We start from the raw sequence: 18,947 nt of genomic DNA, 5'->3' as shown, positions 1-18,947 counted from the left end.
ATCAGCATTTATTTTAAAAATGACAGATAAAATAACAGTGGGAGAGAAAACGAATTAATAGGTAGAGAAGTAAATTACTAACACCACTTCGTTTGATAAATTTGAAAGTACTCCAACAAACAAATGCATAATGTTTTTAGTATATGTACCATTGGTGTGTGTGTGTGTGCACTCTTATATACATACATACTAAGGGGAGTCTAATAACCTAAAATAATAAAATCTTCTGAATTTAACAACTTTTATAATTGGGAAATGGGGTAAATGTTAGGATAATCAATATGTAATATAGAAAAAGTAAAACTTCATCTTCCTAGAAGGGATAGAAGTCATCAGGAGATACGCCCCCCAAAACCAACTTATAACTGGTTGCACAAAGGGAATATCTGAGCAATCCATTGTTGAAACAATTGATACAAAAGTAGATATGTATATGCGAGTTGTGAGGGTAATTCATCTAAAATTGAGGAAATTGGTGTTTTCATTATTCAACACCTAACACATGGATCTGTGCTTTAAATCCAAGCTAGTTTTGTTCTGGGTTGGTAATAACTACGCAGAAAACGATGTGGAATATTTAGTAACTCCATCAGTGGGTAAGACATGCAAATATTGAGACTTCTCATTACCATCTTAGGTTTTCTCTTTCCTTATCTCCTAAAGACTAGCAATATGATACATTGGCTTCATAAGACAATGGGGTTTACTCAAGCCAGATGCTCACTTACTCTGCTTTAATTTGTTTTCCAAGAGAAATTTAATCTTCCATCATTTTAAACTTTAGCAAGAAAAAAAAGTCCTTCGAGCAGATGTTCAGTTAATGATTTTTAAGTCAGGTGTATATATGAATAAGGAAAAGTATATATATATATATACATGTATATATATATATATGCCTGGAAAAACTGACGTTTTTATGCTTTCAGAGTACAAAATCCTTGGTGCATGTGTGACATTGTGTGAATCTATTCACAACACTACAATTGATCTTTTTTATTTAGATTGTTTATTTAAATAAGCAAATACGCCACCTCATGCTATACTGAACCAAGGCATTCCTAGTTTTTGCTATGTTCAGCAAGCCTTATAACTCTTGATTTCCTTTCGATATTTTTTCTCTTTAAGATACTGTTGAACAAAACATGCTACCCACGACATATTTACATTATATTTGCTCAAACAAATCTTAATAGCAATTTAAAGTTCTGTTGCTAGAGGGCAACTGTAGTTAGCAGTTTAAAAATCTGAAGGAATTTTTCAGCTCATAAAAATTTTATGAGCTGAAAAATGCTACAGGGTGTGATTAACAATAGTTTAGGGGATACTGAAAACTTGACTCCTGTCTATTTCAAGAGTAATTTGCACACCTGCATTTCAAAAAAAATGATTGAAAGGTTTTCTTTGTGAAAATGTATAAAGGAATATGAAGATTTTCTCAAGTTTTAGATATTTTTTAAAAAGCACTTCAATTAATCATCACAAATGGTCTAAGTTAATACATAGAACTCGTTTCAAGACTGGATATATTAATTTCTCTAAGTCAAAGAAGAATTTGAAAATAGATGGTTATCTAATAACACCATCATACAACTGAACATAGTACTAATCTTTAGCTAGGTCACTTCTTAACTTTAACATTTAAAAGTTCATATGAGCTGCTGGATCAGGCTCTTTGATGACCTTTTAGATTTTTTCTTTAGCTATTTTTAGAAATAAATCTTAGAATCAAGACCAGGAGTTTATCCTGATGGTAGAGTGCTTGCCTAGCATGCACGAAGACCCAGGTTCAATTCCTTGGTACCACATATGTAGAAAAAGTCGGAAGTGGTGCTGTGAATCAAGAGGTAGAGCTCTAGCCTTGAGAAAGCCCAAGGACAGTGCTCAGGCCCTGTGTGCAGCCTCAGGACTGGCCAAAAAAATTAGAATCTATCTACCCAAGTGTAAAACAGGTATAAATAAAGGCAATATTAAACTAAATGATATATAGATTAATCTAATGATAAAATGATGAAATTATTGCTATAATAGTATAATACGATTTCAGAAAACATTATATTTGATCCTTTAAATTAGAATTCATTTTGCTCTGTTTTCTTATGGAAAATTATTTTATCTACTTGTTCACATAATTCAGAAATAACTTTCATCTCAACCCTCTATCTTTTTTATACTTTTGAGAAATAAATATGTATTTATTTATTAGTATCATAGTGATGGGGGAAGGTAAAGAGTAAGAGACATTGTTTCTGAAAGAGACAAATATCTGTGAAATTCTAGTGGGTTTTCCTTTGATTGTTTCTGGTGTCCCGGTATGGGGTTTGAACTTTGGGCCTGAGCTCTATCCCTGAGCTGTTTTACTCAAGGCTAGAGCTTAAACTACAGCTCCACTTTTGTCTCTTTGGTTGTTGGTTTGAGCTAAGAATCTCATGGGTTTTCCAATTGGGGTTGGCTTTAGACCTTGATCCTCAGATCTAAGCTTCCAGAGAAGTTTGGATTATAGGCATGAACAACTAGTGCCTAGCTGACAATAGCAGTTTCCATATTATTAATCACAGTTATTGTAGGACTAACTAATGTTTATAATCTAATTTTTAAAATAACATTTTATGGAATTTTGGAGAATTTTATAATTAAATAGGAACCTTATTTGAGATTTAAAAAATCATTGGATCAGATTCTGTTTTTTTTGTTGTTGTTCTTGTTTGTTTGTTTTTTTCTTATGGGTGATGGGACTGGAACTCGGCCTGGGCCCTGTCCCTGAGCTCTTCAGCTCAAGGCTACTGCTCTACCCTTGAGCTAAGCCCAATTCCAGTTTTCTAGAGGTTAATTGGAGATAAGAGTCTCAGATCCTTTTGTGCCCAGGCTGGCTTTGAACCTTGATCCTCAGATCTCAGCCTGCTGAGTAGCTAGGTTTACAAGCATGAACTACTGTGCCTGGCCAGGTTCTGTTCTTTGGACAGCATCATACTGAAAGCATCTGTGCCCTGATAAAAGAGAAGTTATGTTTGACAATACAGAGGGGATTGCTTACAAACCCCACTTTCTTAGAATATCACTCTCACCTCCCTATGGTAGTTTCTAGAATAATGCATAATGATGTAATTTCAGACCCACAACTGAAAATAAAATTGTATCATCCAGGTAATTCAAAACACACCAGAAATCATTATTCATTCCTGAATATATTGAGATTTTTTTAAAGAAAACTTTTAAAATTGGGTTATTATCAGTATTTTAATTTCATGGTAATGTTATATGTTTATTTTTAGATAGCTGTCTCTATGATATTAAACAAATCCAACTTAGCAAATGCAATGCCAGTATTATCGATGGATACATAGTACTAAATTAGCCTCAAGTTCATATTTCTAAATCTGTAAGGTCATACTACTTTTTTTCTGTGTTTTCACCAAACCTCAGAGATAAATTGTGAGGCAACTAGTGAGTGCAGATTGACAAACACAGGTGCTATGGATCTGATACTATTAGTCATGTAATCAGTAGCCTTGTCCTTCTGAATCATTTTGGCAGTAAAATCATTATCCATGAAAATAGGAACAATAATCCCTTCCTTTTTGGCCTGTGCCCTGGCCTTTAAATTCTGAGTGTCCCTACACTCTGAAAAAAAAATTGGTTCCTCACTAGCTATTCTACTGGCTTGTTAAAAGTATATAATTTAGATTTTCTGACTATGCAGTCTATTTAGCTGCCTACCAGTGCAAGAGAATAGCATGGTAAAAAATGCACTATCATTCTAAGTGAAATATCTTGTGTTTATAACACAATAAAACATATAGAAGGTTCAATTTATTGAGCATGAAATATATAGAAATCAATTTTAATATTTTCTGTGAATAGTTTTTTTAGCCCATTGACTTTGATGAAGTAATCAAACAATTTGGAGTGTTTCCTTCAGCAGTAAAGATTTAACAATAAAAGAGGTGTTGCATGGATAGCTAAAGGAAACTTCTTATTTCCTTCCTAAATTACACCAATATGTTCTAAAATTGGCACTTAAACTACAATTTTAGTCATTACCAACACTGCCACAGACTTAAGAATATTATCCAAAGACTAATACCACTTAATAATTATTTACAGCTATCTTGGGAGAGACGCACTCATCGTCTCTAATCAAAGTATAGTTGATCAACAATTAGCTTCAGGCAAAGCTATAACATGCCCAGTGCTTTGATTTAAGGAGGGAGGGAAAAAAAATAAACCACAGGCTCTGTTCTGAAGCTTTGAAATGCACATTGTAGAGCTAATCAAATATAATTGTCACACAAAAACATATAATTACACATTAGGTAATGTGACATGACAGAATGAATTATAGACCATGTCAGCAAAGGAAGGAACCCATGAAAGCAGGAAATCAAACAATATTTCACAAGAAGGAAGAAACTTAAACCCATCCTGTTGGAGGAGTAGATTAGAAACAAAACCACCGAGAGCCAGTTAGTTGCCATTTGCTTCCTAAGGTAAGCCCAATGCGGCTAATAACCCTAAGGATAACTACTTTTGTGAATGAGGCTGTGGTAGCAGAGAAGACATGGCCTGCCTCATAAGCTACATTCTGAGAACTTACTCAGATGCTACTTGCAGAAACAGGAATACAATCAAGTTCCTTGGGAAGGAATAGTCTCCCTTGTGTTTTTAATACTGCAAAGATTCTTACTTTCTTAAAATGGTGGCATCTTTTTCAGAAGTGTCTTTGACTTTGCAAAAGATATTGCTAAGTGTTACTGAAGTTCAGAATTATATATGTTCAATGTTACGAGTGCTTACATATTATAACATCTTAATTGAACTGGAGTCACGAAAAGGATAGAGCGTAAATTCTAACCTGGCAAATCTGGAGTTTGGCTTTCTTTTTTGCCTATCTGCATTGGGAACCCAGGAGCTTCTTAATTTCTTTGTCAGGATTTAAAAAAAAATTAAACTGAAAGATGGTTATTCTTATATAGAATATCCTGTTGACTTTTAGCTATACTCTTTCTTCAAATCACAGTAGAAACAAAACAGAGAAGATGTATACATGTAGATTCATATGTACATAAATACAAGAGTAGATGTATAGATTTTTTTGCTGTCCTGAGCCTTGAACTCAAGGCCTGGGTGCTGACCATGAGACTCTTTGTGCTCAAGGCTAGTGCTCTAACACTTGAACCACAGCAGCACTTCCAGCTTTTTTGAGTAGTTTATTGGAGATAAGAGTCTCAAAGGGACTTATCTTCTGGGGCTGGCTTTGAATCATGATCTCAGAACTCAGCCTCCTGAATAGTTTGTATTGCAGGCATGAGCCACCAGCATCCAGTTTGTACAAATATGTCTTCTCATATATTGAAGTCATTGTCAGCGTCATTACTTTTTATTTCTATAGCGTTGAATAAATTACTGAATCTCTGTTGTTACAACATTAAGACTATGTAATGATATTGTAACCCCATAAGATTCTGTGAAAAAGGGCTCTGTCTGAGTGCTTCCCATATGTCAATTGCTGTGCTAAGCATTTCCTACATTTAACATAGTCTATGTGATTCACGTATCAGATCCAGCCCTTGGCATATGGGAACATCTTAGTACTTGTCAATCTCCTTTCAATGATAAGAATTATTTTTCACAAACTTCTACATACAAGAAATTTGTTTTATGCTTAAATAGGTAAAAAATCAAAAAATTCATCTTACAGGGGCCAACTATGGCTGCATGATAAATGAACATATCACATCTCTGCATGAACGTATTAAAATTATTCCTTTCTGGTTCACGTTAATTTAGAGTGATGCCACTTTGCTCATCTAAGAGCGCACAACTCTCACTCGAAAGTTAAGTATTGTATTGAGTCTATTATAGGGTCTGAGAATGGAGCCCATTAGCTTTCCTCTTTTTATATAGAAAATTGGGTTTATGATTGTGACAACTGCCAATTAAATTCTTTTCACGAAACTAATCGTTTCCCCCCAAATTCGTTATAAATGTCTACAGCTATAAGGCCTAGCCTCATCAAGCATATTCATAGACTGTATGGGCTTTCCCTGCTGTGTTTTGGTTGTCAAGGAAACCTCCATCTCTCTACACAGGATTTCAATTTCCTTTCTTTGGGTAGCTCTTAGATGTTTCATTTATGAAATGAATAAAAAGCCATATGCACAAGTTACATAATATTCCGAGCATTTTGATGAAAGTGATAAGCTAAGGGGAGGGTCAACATGGGTGCAAAGAGCAATAGGTTCAGAGGAAGAGGAAAAAATGCTTCCAGAGTTTCCATTTTAATAAAGTAAAGCTGTAAGTTTTATGTTTAAAAAAGACATGGCCTTTTTTTTGGTTAGGTTAGCAAATTTATGGCATCATTTTTCAATGAGGCCAGTTATACAAAACAAAAAAGAAGTTGTTATGACATGATTTCATTTGGAGAACAGTTCCAAGATTTCTTGGTGGGGTATGGTAATAATTTGCTTTGGTGAAAACTAGTGTGTTTTTTCATTTGCATAAAAATATTTGTAATTCTTCACAATGTCATTGATGTTACAGAAAACTATAATATTCTTTTGCACCAGGGCATTATTTTTGAATATTTTTATATTTAAGTAGTTGTACAAGGGGGTTGCCATTCATCAAACAGTTTATGATTACAGTACATCTTGATCAATATCACTCCTTTTAACATTCTCACCCACCACTCCAAATTCACCTTTTCTTCTTTTCATATCTTAATTTTAGGTTATATATTGATTTTTTTTGCCTTTTTTTTTAACCAGTCCTGGTGCTTGGTCAGTGTCTGAGCCCTGTCCTTGGGCATTCAACAAGGCTATTGCTCTACCACTTGAGCCACAGCACCACTTCTGGCTTTTTTCTGTGTATGTGGGTATGTAGTACTGAGGAATAGAACCCAGGTCTTTGTGCATGCTAGGCAAGCACTCTGTCACAATGCCACACTGCCCACCCTTGCCTTTTAACAAAGTAGATTATGTTATCATGCATCATGACCCGAGAGGGATTTCCAGTATATTTTAAAGTGTGAATCAAGAGGGAAACATGTCTATTGGCAGGAAGAGTATATAATTATTCTTGGTGAAAGATTTAATCTTTTGAAAAACAGTATAGTGAATCTTCTAATTACTTGCAAACGAACAGGGTACTATATACAATATTTTCCTATAAATTATTTAAAATTTAAACAGGAGATTAAACCAGGAAGGCTCTTCAGAGTGAGAAAAAAACGGAAATTGTACTTCAGAACCCCTATCTATGAAAATTTGAAACATTGTAATATACCCAGACTTTTTACACATACATGTAAACAGTATATACTTTGCCATGTTTTGCGTGACTTCATAGTCACTTTAAACTACTGCATTCCTCATATCTCAGGAACTCATTTAGTTACTTTAGCATGATGCTTTGGAGGTTTTGGTTTTTCTAAGATGAGAAGGAGGAAAGACTATGTGATAATGTATATTTCTAAGAATATACTGGGTTATTTCCTAAGTACCACTTTTATTATTGAGAGCTTAATTTGGTTATCTGCAAATGCAGTTTCTCTGCTCATGTTTTTATGCTTTCGCTCCACATGTTTTAGAATTTTGCTGAAAGAAAATCACTGGATCAAGTCATTATGAACTTTCTACTACTATCATTTAAACAAAGAACTCGTGAAACAAAAAGAAACTAGGTTTGTTAAGTTTAGCTTAGTAGAGCTAATACTAGGAACTAAGAGCAATTAACTGTATTTACTTGTTTATGAGAAACCTTTGTGTTACTTTAAAAGATTATACTTATTCTGCATTTTTCTGACATTAAAATAGTAATCTCTGTGTGTGTGTGTGTGTGTGTGTGTGTGTGTGTGTGTGTGTATCAGGGCGGGGGCGGGGAGGATCTTGTTTTGTTGCCCAAGTTGGCCTGAGCAATCAATCCTCTTGCCTCTGCCTGTTAGCATTGGGTTTAGAGTGCCTGTACTATCACATTTTATTAGTAGGCCCCAGATTAGAAAACACTAAAAATGCAACATTTTGAATCTGGTTAAAATTCATGTAAGTTGGTTTTCTTTGTTTCTTAATATGCTAGCTAGTTCTCAAGAACATGAAAAGTGAGTGAAAGGGAAACATTTATTTCTATCAGGTTATTCGGACTTCAAAAAGAATTCCATGCTTTCTCTCTTTAAATTCTGCAAGTATTTCTCAAGCACTTGGGTACGACTATCTCTTATAGTTTCGAAATAACCATGTAAGATCTATTTTTTTGGTCACACACTAAAAGAAAATCCATTTAAACAAAAATATGATCTTGATATATATATATATATATGTATATTTATCTTCTGAGTAGATTGGTATAACACATTTAATTAAAAGCTCTTAAATTCAAATGGTAAAATTCTCCAAGGAGAATATGAATTTTAGCTAGTGGCCTATGCATCACAGCAACTGTATTTTGTGTCTGGTAAGACTATGACTGGGAGACTTGTACTGTGTCTACAAAACTCAGCCATGAAGTACTTAAACATAGTTGTGAATAGTTTGAGGTCAGCAAGCAATAAAGCTTTGTGTGAAATGCCATTAAAAAAACCCTATTAACTATAGCAGTAGTATATTCAAGTCAAGCTGTTATATAAACAGAAAAGATTATACATGTACTCTATAGAGTTCTGTGGTTTGGCTTTTGAAACCAAATAAAAGTTATATTATCCTTAGAGTAAAATTTTAAAATAGAGCAGTCTTTTATAAGGACTTGTTCATCTAAGAGCTTAGAATGTCCATAGGTCCACTCACTTGCTCTGTTACTCTGAAATAGAGCAGATTGCCATTTTGGAATAAGACTTAACTTTCGCAATAAATAGCACAAGTGTCTGCCTGACCATATTTCACAAAGAAGCTTTTTTGGTTTACAATAATTACAGCTATTACAATTCTCTAATAATATATGTGGTGGGTGAGGGTGGGTAGAGGAAAGGAGGATGGAAAGGTAATTCCAGAGGATGAACAAACAAAGAGGACCAACCAGGATCTGGTGAGCTGATGGGAATTTGAGAAAGAATATACCTACCTATAAATAAATGGATAGATTTTATACCTTGCCTCCTGCCATAACAGGTTAGCTGTTCAGGAACAAAGTAAATATGCTAGCAGAATAAGATAGAGATTGAGATGTAGAGAGTCTGTTGGTATGAAAAAAAGTAACTTAAAATCCTAAGTAATTACCATTTGTCTCACCTTCAAACCAACATTGAGAAACCCTATGGGAGCATTTGAAAACTGAGACAATATAAACAATGAGGTTTACTGGACTTATTGTGCAAATTCTCCTTTTAAAAGAAAGGAGTGAAACATTTTTTAAACTCTTATTTTGCATTGTTCTTATGTCCCTTACAGTAAAGCATTTTTCTAGAGATCTGCCAGATTACATCAGGATGATGGTTGGCCTATTTGCATTAGGGATATATTTTGTTAAATAGACTTTAGCTTCTCTTGTCTCAGAAATCTAATCACATGCATATATGATCATAGATATCTGTTTGCTTCCCTGTAGTAACCACCTTACCATCCTGTTAGAAATCTCAAATAAACAATAAAATTTGCCAAAACTAATATTTGATATGCAAATGTGCATTGTTATTTATAGATTTTATTCTCAGTCACTTTTTATTACTAACAGTGATGACTGTTTTTGGATCATTATGACAAAAATGAAAAACAGGTTGATTTTGTGATATATTCTGTTTTCTACTATTCAGAAGGCAAGCAGATTAAATACTTGGCAGTGAGGTGAAGAAGTGATAGAAATCCAAAAATGTATAGTTTATTTGCAATACACACACTCAGCAAGTTTCTCCTTGAAAGAGTGAGAAAATAATGTAATCAGTCCATTTCTCTAACTTACTACCAAAAATTTTGTTTTGTGAAAAGAGGTAATTAGAAGACGCACTTAGGTTACTGTAAGGCTGATAAACCATCGCCATCCATAGTATTTGATACCTGATTACATTCTTTTACTTCTGGAGTGATAAAGCTGATAACAAGGCATATATACTTGTAGTATTGAGTTTAGTTTTTCAGACAAACTCCAATGGAGTCAGTATTGAGTCTGTAAGATTTAGATGAAGTTTATGTATCTAACATTTTTATATTGTGATTAGAAAATTAAACATACTGCATGTTAGGTTTTTGTTGTAAAACTTCATACTGAACATTAGTTTTACTTATGTTAAGTGACACAACATAAAAAGGTTGCATGTAAAATGAGAATGTGTACTTTTAAGTTAAGCTCATTAGTGAAACTCCACTCCCATGAAGTAGTGCAAAATAGTTATAACTGCGTCTGTCTTTATTCAACTATACTTAAATAGTATTAATAAGGATAAAACTATTTGATATAGTACTTAAATTGCTCATTCATGTTTCAAGAGAATAAACCATGGAAAAGGCATTTAGACTGATTCCTGCAAACATGTAAGCATTTTCTTCATAGAGCGAAGCTTACCCAAACTGTATATTGATTTAATTATCTGTAGACGTTGTTTGTGTCCTTTTCAAAATATATGCATGGCAGACACTAAAGTATCAGAGTAACAAGTTCAAAGTGTGAAATTTAAGATAGTAGGAATTAAAGTTGGGCTACGAATAAATTATACCTATACAAGTAGAATAGTATTTTAGTGAGATGAATTAGTGAAGATGTGATGTACTACAAGCAAGAGTTATTCTTTGTCTTTATGAATTGTACTTTATTTTTTAATTAGAATTGGAGATAAAATGGAATTATGTGTGTGTGCTGAGATGGTACTGGAAATTTAACTCAGGGTCTTGTGGTGCTCCTTTTTAGTATTTTGCTTATTTTTTTTCCAGATAGAATATTGTGCTTTATCCTAGGCTAATCTTGAATCGTGATCTTTTCTCTTCTTCTATAGGAGCTGTGATTATAGGCATGCGCCTCTATGCCTATCTCTTTGTGTTTTTCTGGTTACATAAATGTCTGTGGTCTTTGGCTAGTCTTTCATAGGATATGCATTCTTAGTTCATATAGTACATATGCATTTATTTTGATCTCTAGTAGATGAGAAGACAAACATGTATTACTACACCATTCTCAGATTCTCTTTTCTTATTCAACAACAGACATTAATATGGCTGGGAGAAGTGTCTTTGGGAGCAATTCAAGGAACATAATTGTCTTCTCCTTTATTGATGCTGGGAGAGGGGCAGAGTAGATGCTATCATTATTTGTTCTTCCAGTGTACACCTCGTGTTCAGCCTCAGCATGTATCAGGGACTGGGGTTAAACTGGAAATGACTTCTGCAGTTGTGTTCTGGATAGTTCTGCCTTTATAGTGGATCATTGCATCTGCAATCACCTTTCTCATTAAAGTTTCACTAGCTCTAGAACAGCTTTAGTAGGAGGACACTCTTCTACTTGAAAGGCTCTGTGATGAGGGAAAATGACTGAGTTGGTTTTTTTTTTTCTATCAGTTGTGGGACTTGACCTCTGGGCCTGGTTATCGTCTCTAAGCTCTTCAACTCAAGGCTATAGCCCTACCCCTTTGAGCCACAGCACCGCTTCCGGTTTTCTGGTGGTCAATTGGAGATGAGTCTCATGGACTTTAGTGCCCAGGCTAGCTATGAACTGCAATCCTCAAATCTCAGCCTCCTGAGTAGCTAGCCACTGTGCCCAGCTAAAAGGCCTGAGTTCTTTTCTTCCTAGAACCAGAGGCAAGGAGCTTGCTGGCACATTGCTTGTGACAGAAAAGTCAAAGACGTGACAATGTATAAGACAGAGAATATTTTTATATGTATTATTTGAGGTATGCTACCCACAGTACATAGATATGACTTCTGAACTTTCTTTGGGAGAAAATCATCATAACAAGAACTAAACTCAGTCTGATCCAGATTGTATCATACAGAGGATGAAGGAGTGAGTGTGGAAGACCCCACGGTTTCAGTATTCTTTGACCTTGTGTATGGGGTTTATCTGAGCTCTAGCTTTATCCTCACTGGCTAGACATGGCTACTGTCTGGTGAATGGGCTGTAAATAATTTTCTCTTTTGCTTTTTTACAAATAGTCTTTCAAGCAGATTTTGAAGATGTCAGAAGGAATCTCTTCTCATTTCCTTGTTGAACAGAGAGAATCTATGCAACCCTTAGAACAGCTTTATGTCTGCGGTCAGATGAAATGTTTTCTTATGCTTAATGATTTTCACAGTTCTCAGAAAAATGAATTGCTATATTGCATGACAACAATGCCTGTATAATTGTTTCCTTTTTACGGACATTATTGTTTTGTTTAACGCGATGAAGAGTTTGGGCGACTTGCCTCTGTACACTGAAAATCGGGTTTATTTTTCTTGTAAATATAGCACAGCAGATTTGAAGCTGGACACCCACATGGAGAAGGGTGATTTTACACAACAATCTGAATCATTTTCTATGTGTGTGTGAGAGTGTGGACAGCCTTGCTAGCGATTTCTTCTGTCACGCATTGCCAAATCTTCCTTTTTAAGTATTGTGAAAACTCTTTGTTTTTTTCAGGTCGAATGAGTGATTTGAGTGTAATGGGTCATCCAATAGATTCAGAGTCTAAAGAAGATGAGCCTTGTAGTGAAGAAACAGATCCGATGCACGATCTAATTGCTGAAATTCTAACCGAATTACCCAGTGTCATAGACATAGATATCTATCACAGTGAAGAAAATGAAGAAGAAGATGATGACTGTGCAAACGGCACTGATGTGACCACCACCCCGTCTGTGCAGTACATAAACGGCAAGCAACTGGTCACCACAATGCCCAAGGATCCAGAAGCCGCAGAAGCCAGGCGCGGCCAGTTTGAAAGTGTCGCACCTTCTCAAAATTTCTCAGACAGCTCTGAAAGTAACAGCCATCATTATGAAGTGACAGAAACAGAACTGTCTGATAGAGTCCAACTGAATGAGTCTAAAGAAACTACGGATTTTCTGGAAATGACATGGAAACCCGAGACTTACCCTGAATTAACAGAGCAAGTTTCAAGTGGTGAGTCAGATATTTTCCCCACAGTCCCATTCCTTGAGGGAAAAGACACAGTGAGGGCTGAGTACTCCATGGGGAGTGGTTTCACACTTGACAGCGTGACACATGAACCTGATGAGCCCGCACTTCTGCTTCCTGAGGAGTCTTCAGGAGAGGCAGCCATTGACCAAAAGTCTCAGCAAATGGTCCTTTCTAAGGCTACAGAGGCAACACTAGGCAAAGAGGCAGAAGATAATCCTGTTACGTTTCCTCCCGGAATGCTTGCAAGCTCTGTACCAGCATATGTTTCAGCAGAAGGATCAGTTACCCAAACAGGAAACCTACAGCCTGATGATTCCTTGTCTACTGTAGAAAGCTGGGTGGGACTGACACATAGACAAGTTGTAGAGTTCTCTGGGAGTTCTTCAGCCCCAATTCTAGAAGGCTCTGGGGAGGTAGAAGAATATAAAGATAAAATGTTTCCAACGGTATCTGATTTGTCACAGGTGAACAGTACAGATGCACTCATTACTTTAGATTCAAGCAACAACATGATCACAGAGAGTGTTGCAGAAGTTCCTCCTGAAACTGCCCTGTATACAGTTTCAGAACAACCTTTGGCTGAAGTGGTGACTACTCAATTTTTAAGTGAAGTAGACACTTCTGACTGGGGTTTGAGTACATACCTTGAAGGAAAGCAAAAAGAGGAAACTACAACTACAGATTCTAGCACTGAGATACATTCAACAATACATGAAACCAAAGAACTCGCCTTACCCTTTGGATCAGAAAGTGCCAGTGTATCCCCATCTAATGATTCAGCTATGGCCAGTAAAACTATTCTGGCCCTAGTGAGCCCCACAGAGTCTGGGAAGGAAGTGAGAAATTCTACTCCTCTCTTCAGAGAAACAGATGTGGTGAGCAATTTGGGGGAGCAGCCCTTTCAACAAAGCAGTAGCAGCCAGTGGAGAGTCCTGGAAGAGCTGTCCACTCTTCAAAGTAGCCCCATCTCTCATTTTATAGAGCAGGGCTCAGGAGAAGCTGCTACCACCCCAGAATCTATAACAGTGTCCTCATCTCCATTAAATTTAGACTCTGAGATTAAAACCCCAAAGGAAGCAGCTGGCACTCTATTTCCTCACGTGGACACCTCATTCTCATCTGATCCAATAGGACTCGCTTTGACTACGGTTGTAGACAGAGATGCCACTGAAATCATAAACCAAATGCCCAAAGAAAGACTGATTGCAGAAGTGACAGGCATGTCCACTCCCGGGGCAGAAGTGAGGGACTTTTCCACAGGAAAGCCTGTGGAAGAAGGTTTCAGCGGTGACTTTGGAGACTACCCGACAGTGTCTCATCCTATTCCAAGTGACAGAATAGTGATGGAAGGCTCTGGGTATGCATCAATTGTGACCAATCCAATTTCACCTTCTATAATACCTACTTCAGACCACAGCCATCTGTTGCTTAACTCAGAAGGACCCAGCAGCACCAAGGTCAGCATTTCAGCCTTCCCATGGGAAGAGTTTGTGACTTCAGCCGAGGGCTCAGGTGAGCACCTGGTCACAGCCTCAAGCTCTGTTAAGCAAGTGAGTCCCACTGATGCAGAAAAGTTTCTTAATACAGAGTCTTCATTGATTGATCTTGAATTGGGACAAGTGAGTGTCATGAATGAAACAGATAAAATAGTCACCATTTTACCAACAGTAGAAGCTGAAAGTACTGTAGATTCAACAGAAAAGGGAGAAGTAAATGTCAATGGCAAAATTTCAGTGGACTTTCTCCAAACCATAGAGCCAGCTACATTATGGTCTAGGCCAGAAATCGATTCTGTAAGCCAGACAGTTACAACTATAGCAGTATCAGACAGAATGATTCAAGTGCAGAAGCCTTTTGAGTTCTTCCAAAGTTCTCTTGTATCAGAACCTACAACTTTTGATTCACAAATATATCCTGAACTCCAAACCACAGATTCTATAATAACAATGAAGGCTTTCAGCAAAGATGAGAAAATGGAGGAGGAGACCTCATTTCATATGTCTACTCCATATCCAGATGCAAAAGGCTTGGAGTCATATACTCCATTCCCTGAAGCTACTGAAAGGCCAAACTCTTCCTTAGCTCCCATCGTAGTGACTGACCTTCTACCCACTGAAAATGTGAGAATGGAGACACCAGTTACCGAGGATGGAAGAATAGAATTCTTCCCAAAAGGAATGCGACCAACAATCACAGAGTCAGATGCTGATCTTCTATTCTCTGGATTAGGATCAGGAGAAGAAGTTCTGTCTCCTCTACCTACAAACCCAGTGAATTTTACTGAACTGGAAAAAATCATAAGCACATCATATCCCATCACAGCAAGTTTAGCAACAAACATTCCAAGCGATAATGTGGAAGACTCTGAGAGAATGACAGACGCAACAAATGAAATCAGAACTTTCATTTTCAAAACAGACATATCTGAAGGTCCAGAGGCAGTATCAGATGCAACTTTAATGGGAATACTAACTGACGTTGTATCAGAACAACCTACTACAGTTCCTCTTCCACCCCTTGGAGACATTGATCACCTTCAAAATCAGACTCTTGGATGGGAGGAAGAAATTCAGGGTAGTGAGCCTCAACCCATAACTGAACAAACTTCTAATGGGAATTCTTCAGCCTCTGAAACATCAACTTCATCAGCTGACTTTCTGCCTAGAACGTATGGTCTCGAAATGGTCAAAGAATTTGTTATGTCAAAACCAGTGCCGTCTGATTTGTCTCATGAAAATTCTGGAGAAGGATCTGGAGAAATGAATGGTTCTGATTTATTTCACACTTCTAAAACAACTCAGGCCACTAAGCCAGGAAGCACTCCCTCTGGTTCTGATGAACTTGTAGAAAAGCATCCTGAGTCACCAAGTGTGGAAGCTGAGAATGCGGATGTGTCTCCAACCATCTCAGCAATGCTGCCTCTTCATCCAGAAGCAAATGAAACCTCACCTGATCCAGTTAGCATATCGCCAACTACAATGCCACATGAGAGGCCCACAGAAGGTACAGCAGGTAGTTTCCAAGATCATCTTGGGGCACTAAAGGATTCTACTTCAAAACCAAATAGTAGAAAAACCACTGAAAATATTCTAATAGATCTAGACAAAGAGGATATGGATTTAATACTGACAGTGACTGAAAGTAGTATCCTTGAAATTCTGCCTGAGCTAACATCAGACAAAAATACTATCATAGACATCGATCACACTAAACCTATATATACAGATATCCTTGGAATGCAAACAGACATAGAGCCAGATGTATTATCGGGACCACATGGAAGTAATGAAGACCACACTCAAGTTCAAGAGAAGGTGACAGCTGATAAACTTTCTTTCATTGAGAAATCATCTGAGGGTTCTGGTGATACTCTTGTCACTAGCAATACTCAGCCAACATACAGTGAATCCATGATGCTGGAAGACAGAAGCCTGTTAGATCATAGGAGCTTAAACTCCTCGGCTGGTATTCCTGTTTCGACCACAGAAACAGATGTAGGTAGCGTACTTCCCACAGCAGCATCCCTGCCCATTCCTAGCAAGTCCACCACAACACCTCCTGAGATCAAAGAATTAGAAATTAAAGCATTACCTCTGGAGGACATATTTGAATCAAGCACATTGTCTGACAGTCAAGCGATTGCTGACCAAAGTGAGATAGTATCAACCATAGGGCACTCAGAAAGGACACAAGAGGACTTTGAAGAAAAGAAATATGTAGAATCTTCTTTTCAGCCAGAATACTCTTCAGGAGCTGAGGAGGCATCGATAGACCCCACTTCCTATGTAAGTATCACTAGTATCCAGCACACAACTCAGAGTTTAACAGAAGCTCCTCGTGGGCTGGGAGTGTCCAGTCCCTTCTATGATAGAGATGTACCATCGGCCATGTCAGCATCTGTGCAGCAGGTCTCTCACATACCATCCTCACCATTCCCTGACTACTTAGGCACCAGAGCCTTGCAACACCCAGGGGTTCTAGAGCCAAGTTCTCCATCAGCCACAGAAGCTGGCTCATCTCAGAGGCCTCCAGAGGATTCTTTTAAAGAAGCTCATACAAAGAGCGAAGCAATTGTCCAGCCAGCAAGTGAAGACGTTGGTAGAACCGAGGCTCCGTTCCTATCTCCTGTCACAGAGCTATCAGAAGATAAACCTCTGTTGTCAGAAGACATAGAATTAACTGCTGAGGAAGAAACAGCGTCCTCCCATGACTCAGGAAACAAAGGCAAGTATCTACTTTCTGGGGAAAGAATTGAGGCATTTCTCAGTACCAGAATACCTGAGGCTGAAACCATTACAACAGCTACCAGAGAAACTAAGTTAGAAGGTGCTACACAACGGCCATACTTTACATCTGCATCTGTGACTTTCAGGCTTGAGGTTATGCCTTCGGCCAGCCCCCAGATATCTGAGAGGCCCACCATCCCTCCTTCTTTGGACAGACACCCTGAAACTCACACAACTTTAATGAGAGGGCAGGGTTCCATACTGGCAACATCAGTAAAGCAAATGGAATCAAGAATTTTTGATTCCAATAATCAGGCAACAGTAAGCACAGTGGATTTAAATACTGAGCTTGCAACACGACCATTTTCCCTTCTGGAAAGTAATGAAACTGATTTCCTGATTGGCATTAATGAAGAGTCGGTGGAAGGCACAGCAGTCTATTTACCAGGTAAGACCACCACATTGACAAGTCTGTTTCCAAACGAGGAATCCGTCCTTTGGTTCTGACATATATATGTGTGGATCTCTGTGTCATTTTTATTGTGATATGAAATCAGTGGAGATTTGAATATATTGTCTGTGTGAAAGCTTCCAGACCACTGTATTGAACTCACAATGAGGTACAATGAAAGTAAGTATAGCATATTTCTGGGCTTTACAAATATATGTTGTATTTTTCTTCCTTTTTATGAAAGATTCTTTTTTTATTATTTTTAAACAGTAGTTAGTATTATGAAGAAGTTGCCATCCCACGATATTTTTTCTGTGCTTTAGAACAATATACAGTTGCAACATGAATAAAATGAAATAGTGGTAAGAGATGTGTTTTCACACACAATTAGAGTAGTGCTTCCTATGTGTTCTATAGTTTTGTACTTAGTTCTTATGTTATTTCATTTTATTTAAGTTGTGCTGGTACTGGGGCTTGAACTCAGGTTCTTGAGCTCTTGCTCAGCTTGCTTGCTCACAGCTGATGATCTATTATTTGAGCCATGTCTTTAGTTAAGTACTTTTTGGTCAATAGAAAATAAGATTATCTTAGACTTTTCTGACTGGTCTAGATTTGAACCCTGAATCCTTAAGGTCTCAAACTCCTGAGTCGCTAGGCAGAGCCATGGGTAGCCAGTTTTATACACACTTTTAAAAACAGAAGATATGTCCTGTTTGCCTGAACAACAACAAAAGAAAAAACAAAAAAATCTCTCCTATTAATGGATGCTATTAGTCAAAATCTGTTAGGCCTTTAAAATATGAGAGTAGCAACTAACATTAATAAATGTTCCATAGCAAGTGCAATGTCAATTATATTTCATACATTAATGTAATTTTCTTACCTGAGATTGTATATATAATGCTTTCAAACATACCACCTATCCATAATGGGTATTTAGTATTTATTTGTGTTTGTTGAGAGATTTTTGCTTATTTACTTAATATACTGCAAGTATAAATTTGCTATTGTTGTTTGAGTTTCACCAAATGGTTATAAATAGTATTTATTAGCTATATTCCAAAGTTGTATAGCCACATCTTAGCCAAAGTGGAATATGAACTCAGAGCAGTTCTACTCCGAAGTCCCTGGTGTCTTGAATGTCCTTTTCTGCTTTTCAATATAACATAAAATTTGACAACTGATACTTAATAATATGCAACCCAGGAGCCTTAGAATATTGTCATAGTAGAATTTATTTT

At 37.0% G+C, this 18,947-nt stretch overlaps 1 protein-coding gene across 2 annotated transcripts in view; it reads left to right on the top strand.

Annotated features, from left to right (window-relative positions):
- Nucleotides 1-18,947, top strand: part of Vcan (versican) — an 81,707-nt gene that overhangs the window by 31,245 nt on the left and 31,515 nt on the right. The window contains exon 7 of one of the 2 annotated variants that reach the window (XM_090331672.1): nucleotides 12,529-17,703. The exons of the other annotated variant lie outside the window; for it this stretch is intronic. Coding sequence (XP_090187798.1) covers nucleotides 12,529-17,703 — 5,175 coding nt within the window. The remainder of the gene's footprint in view (nucleotides 1-12,528; nucleotides 17,704-18,947) is intronic. 2 annotated transcript variants of the gene reach the window in all.

The sequence above is a fragment of the Megascapheus bottae genome, chromosome 4, assembly GCF_031878675.1.
Source record: "Megascapheus bottae isolate mThoBot1 chromosome 4, mThoBot2.hap1, whole genome shotgun sequence".
Classification (NCBI taxonomy): domain Eukaryota; kingdom Metazoa; phylum Chordata; class Mammalia; order Rodentia; family Geomyidae; genus Megascapheus; species Megascapheus bottae.
This window is presented reverse-complemented; position numbering and strand designations above follow the sequence as displayed.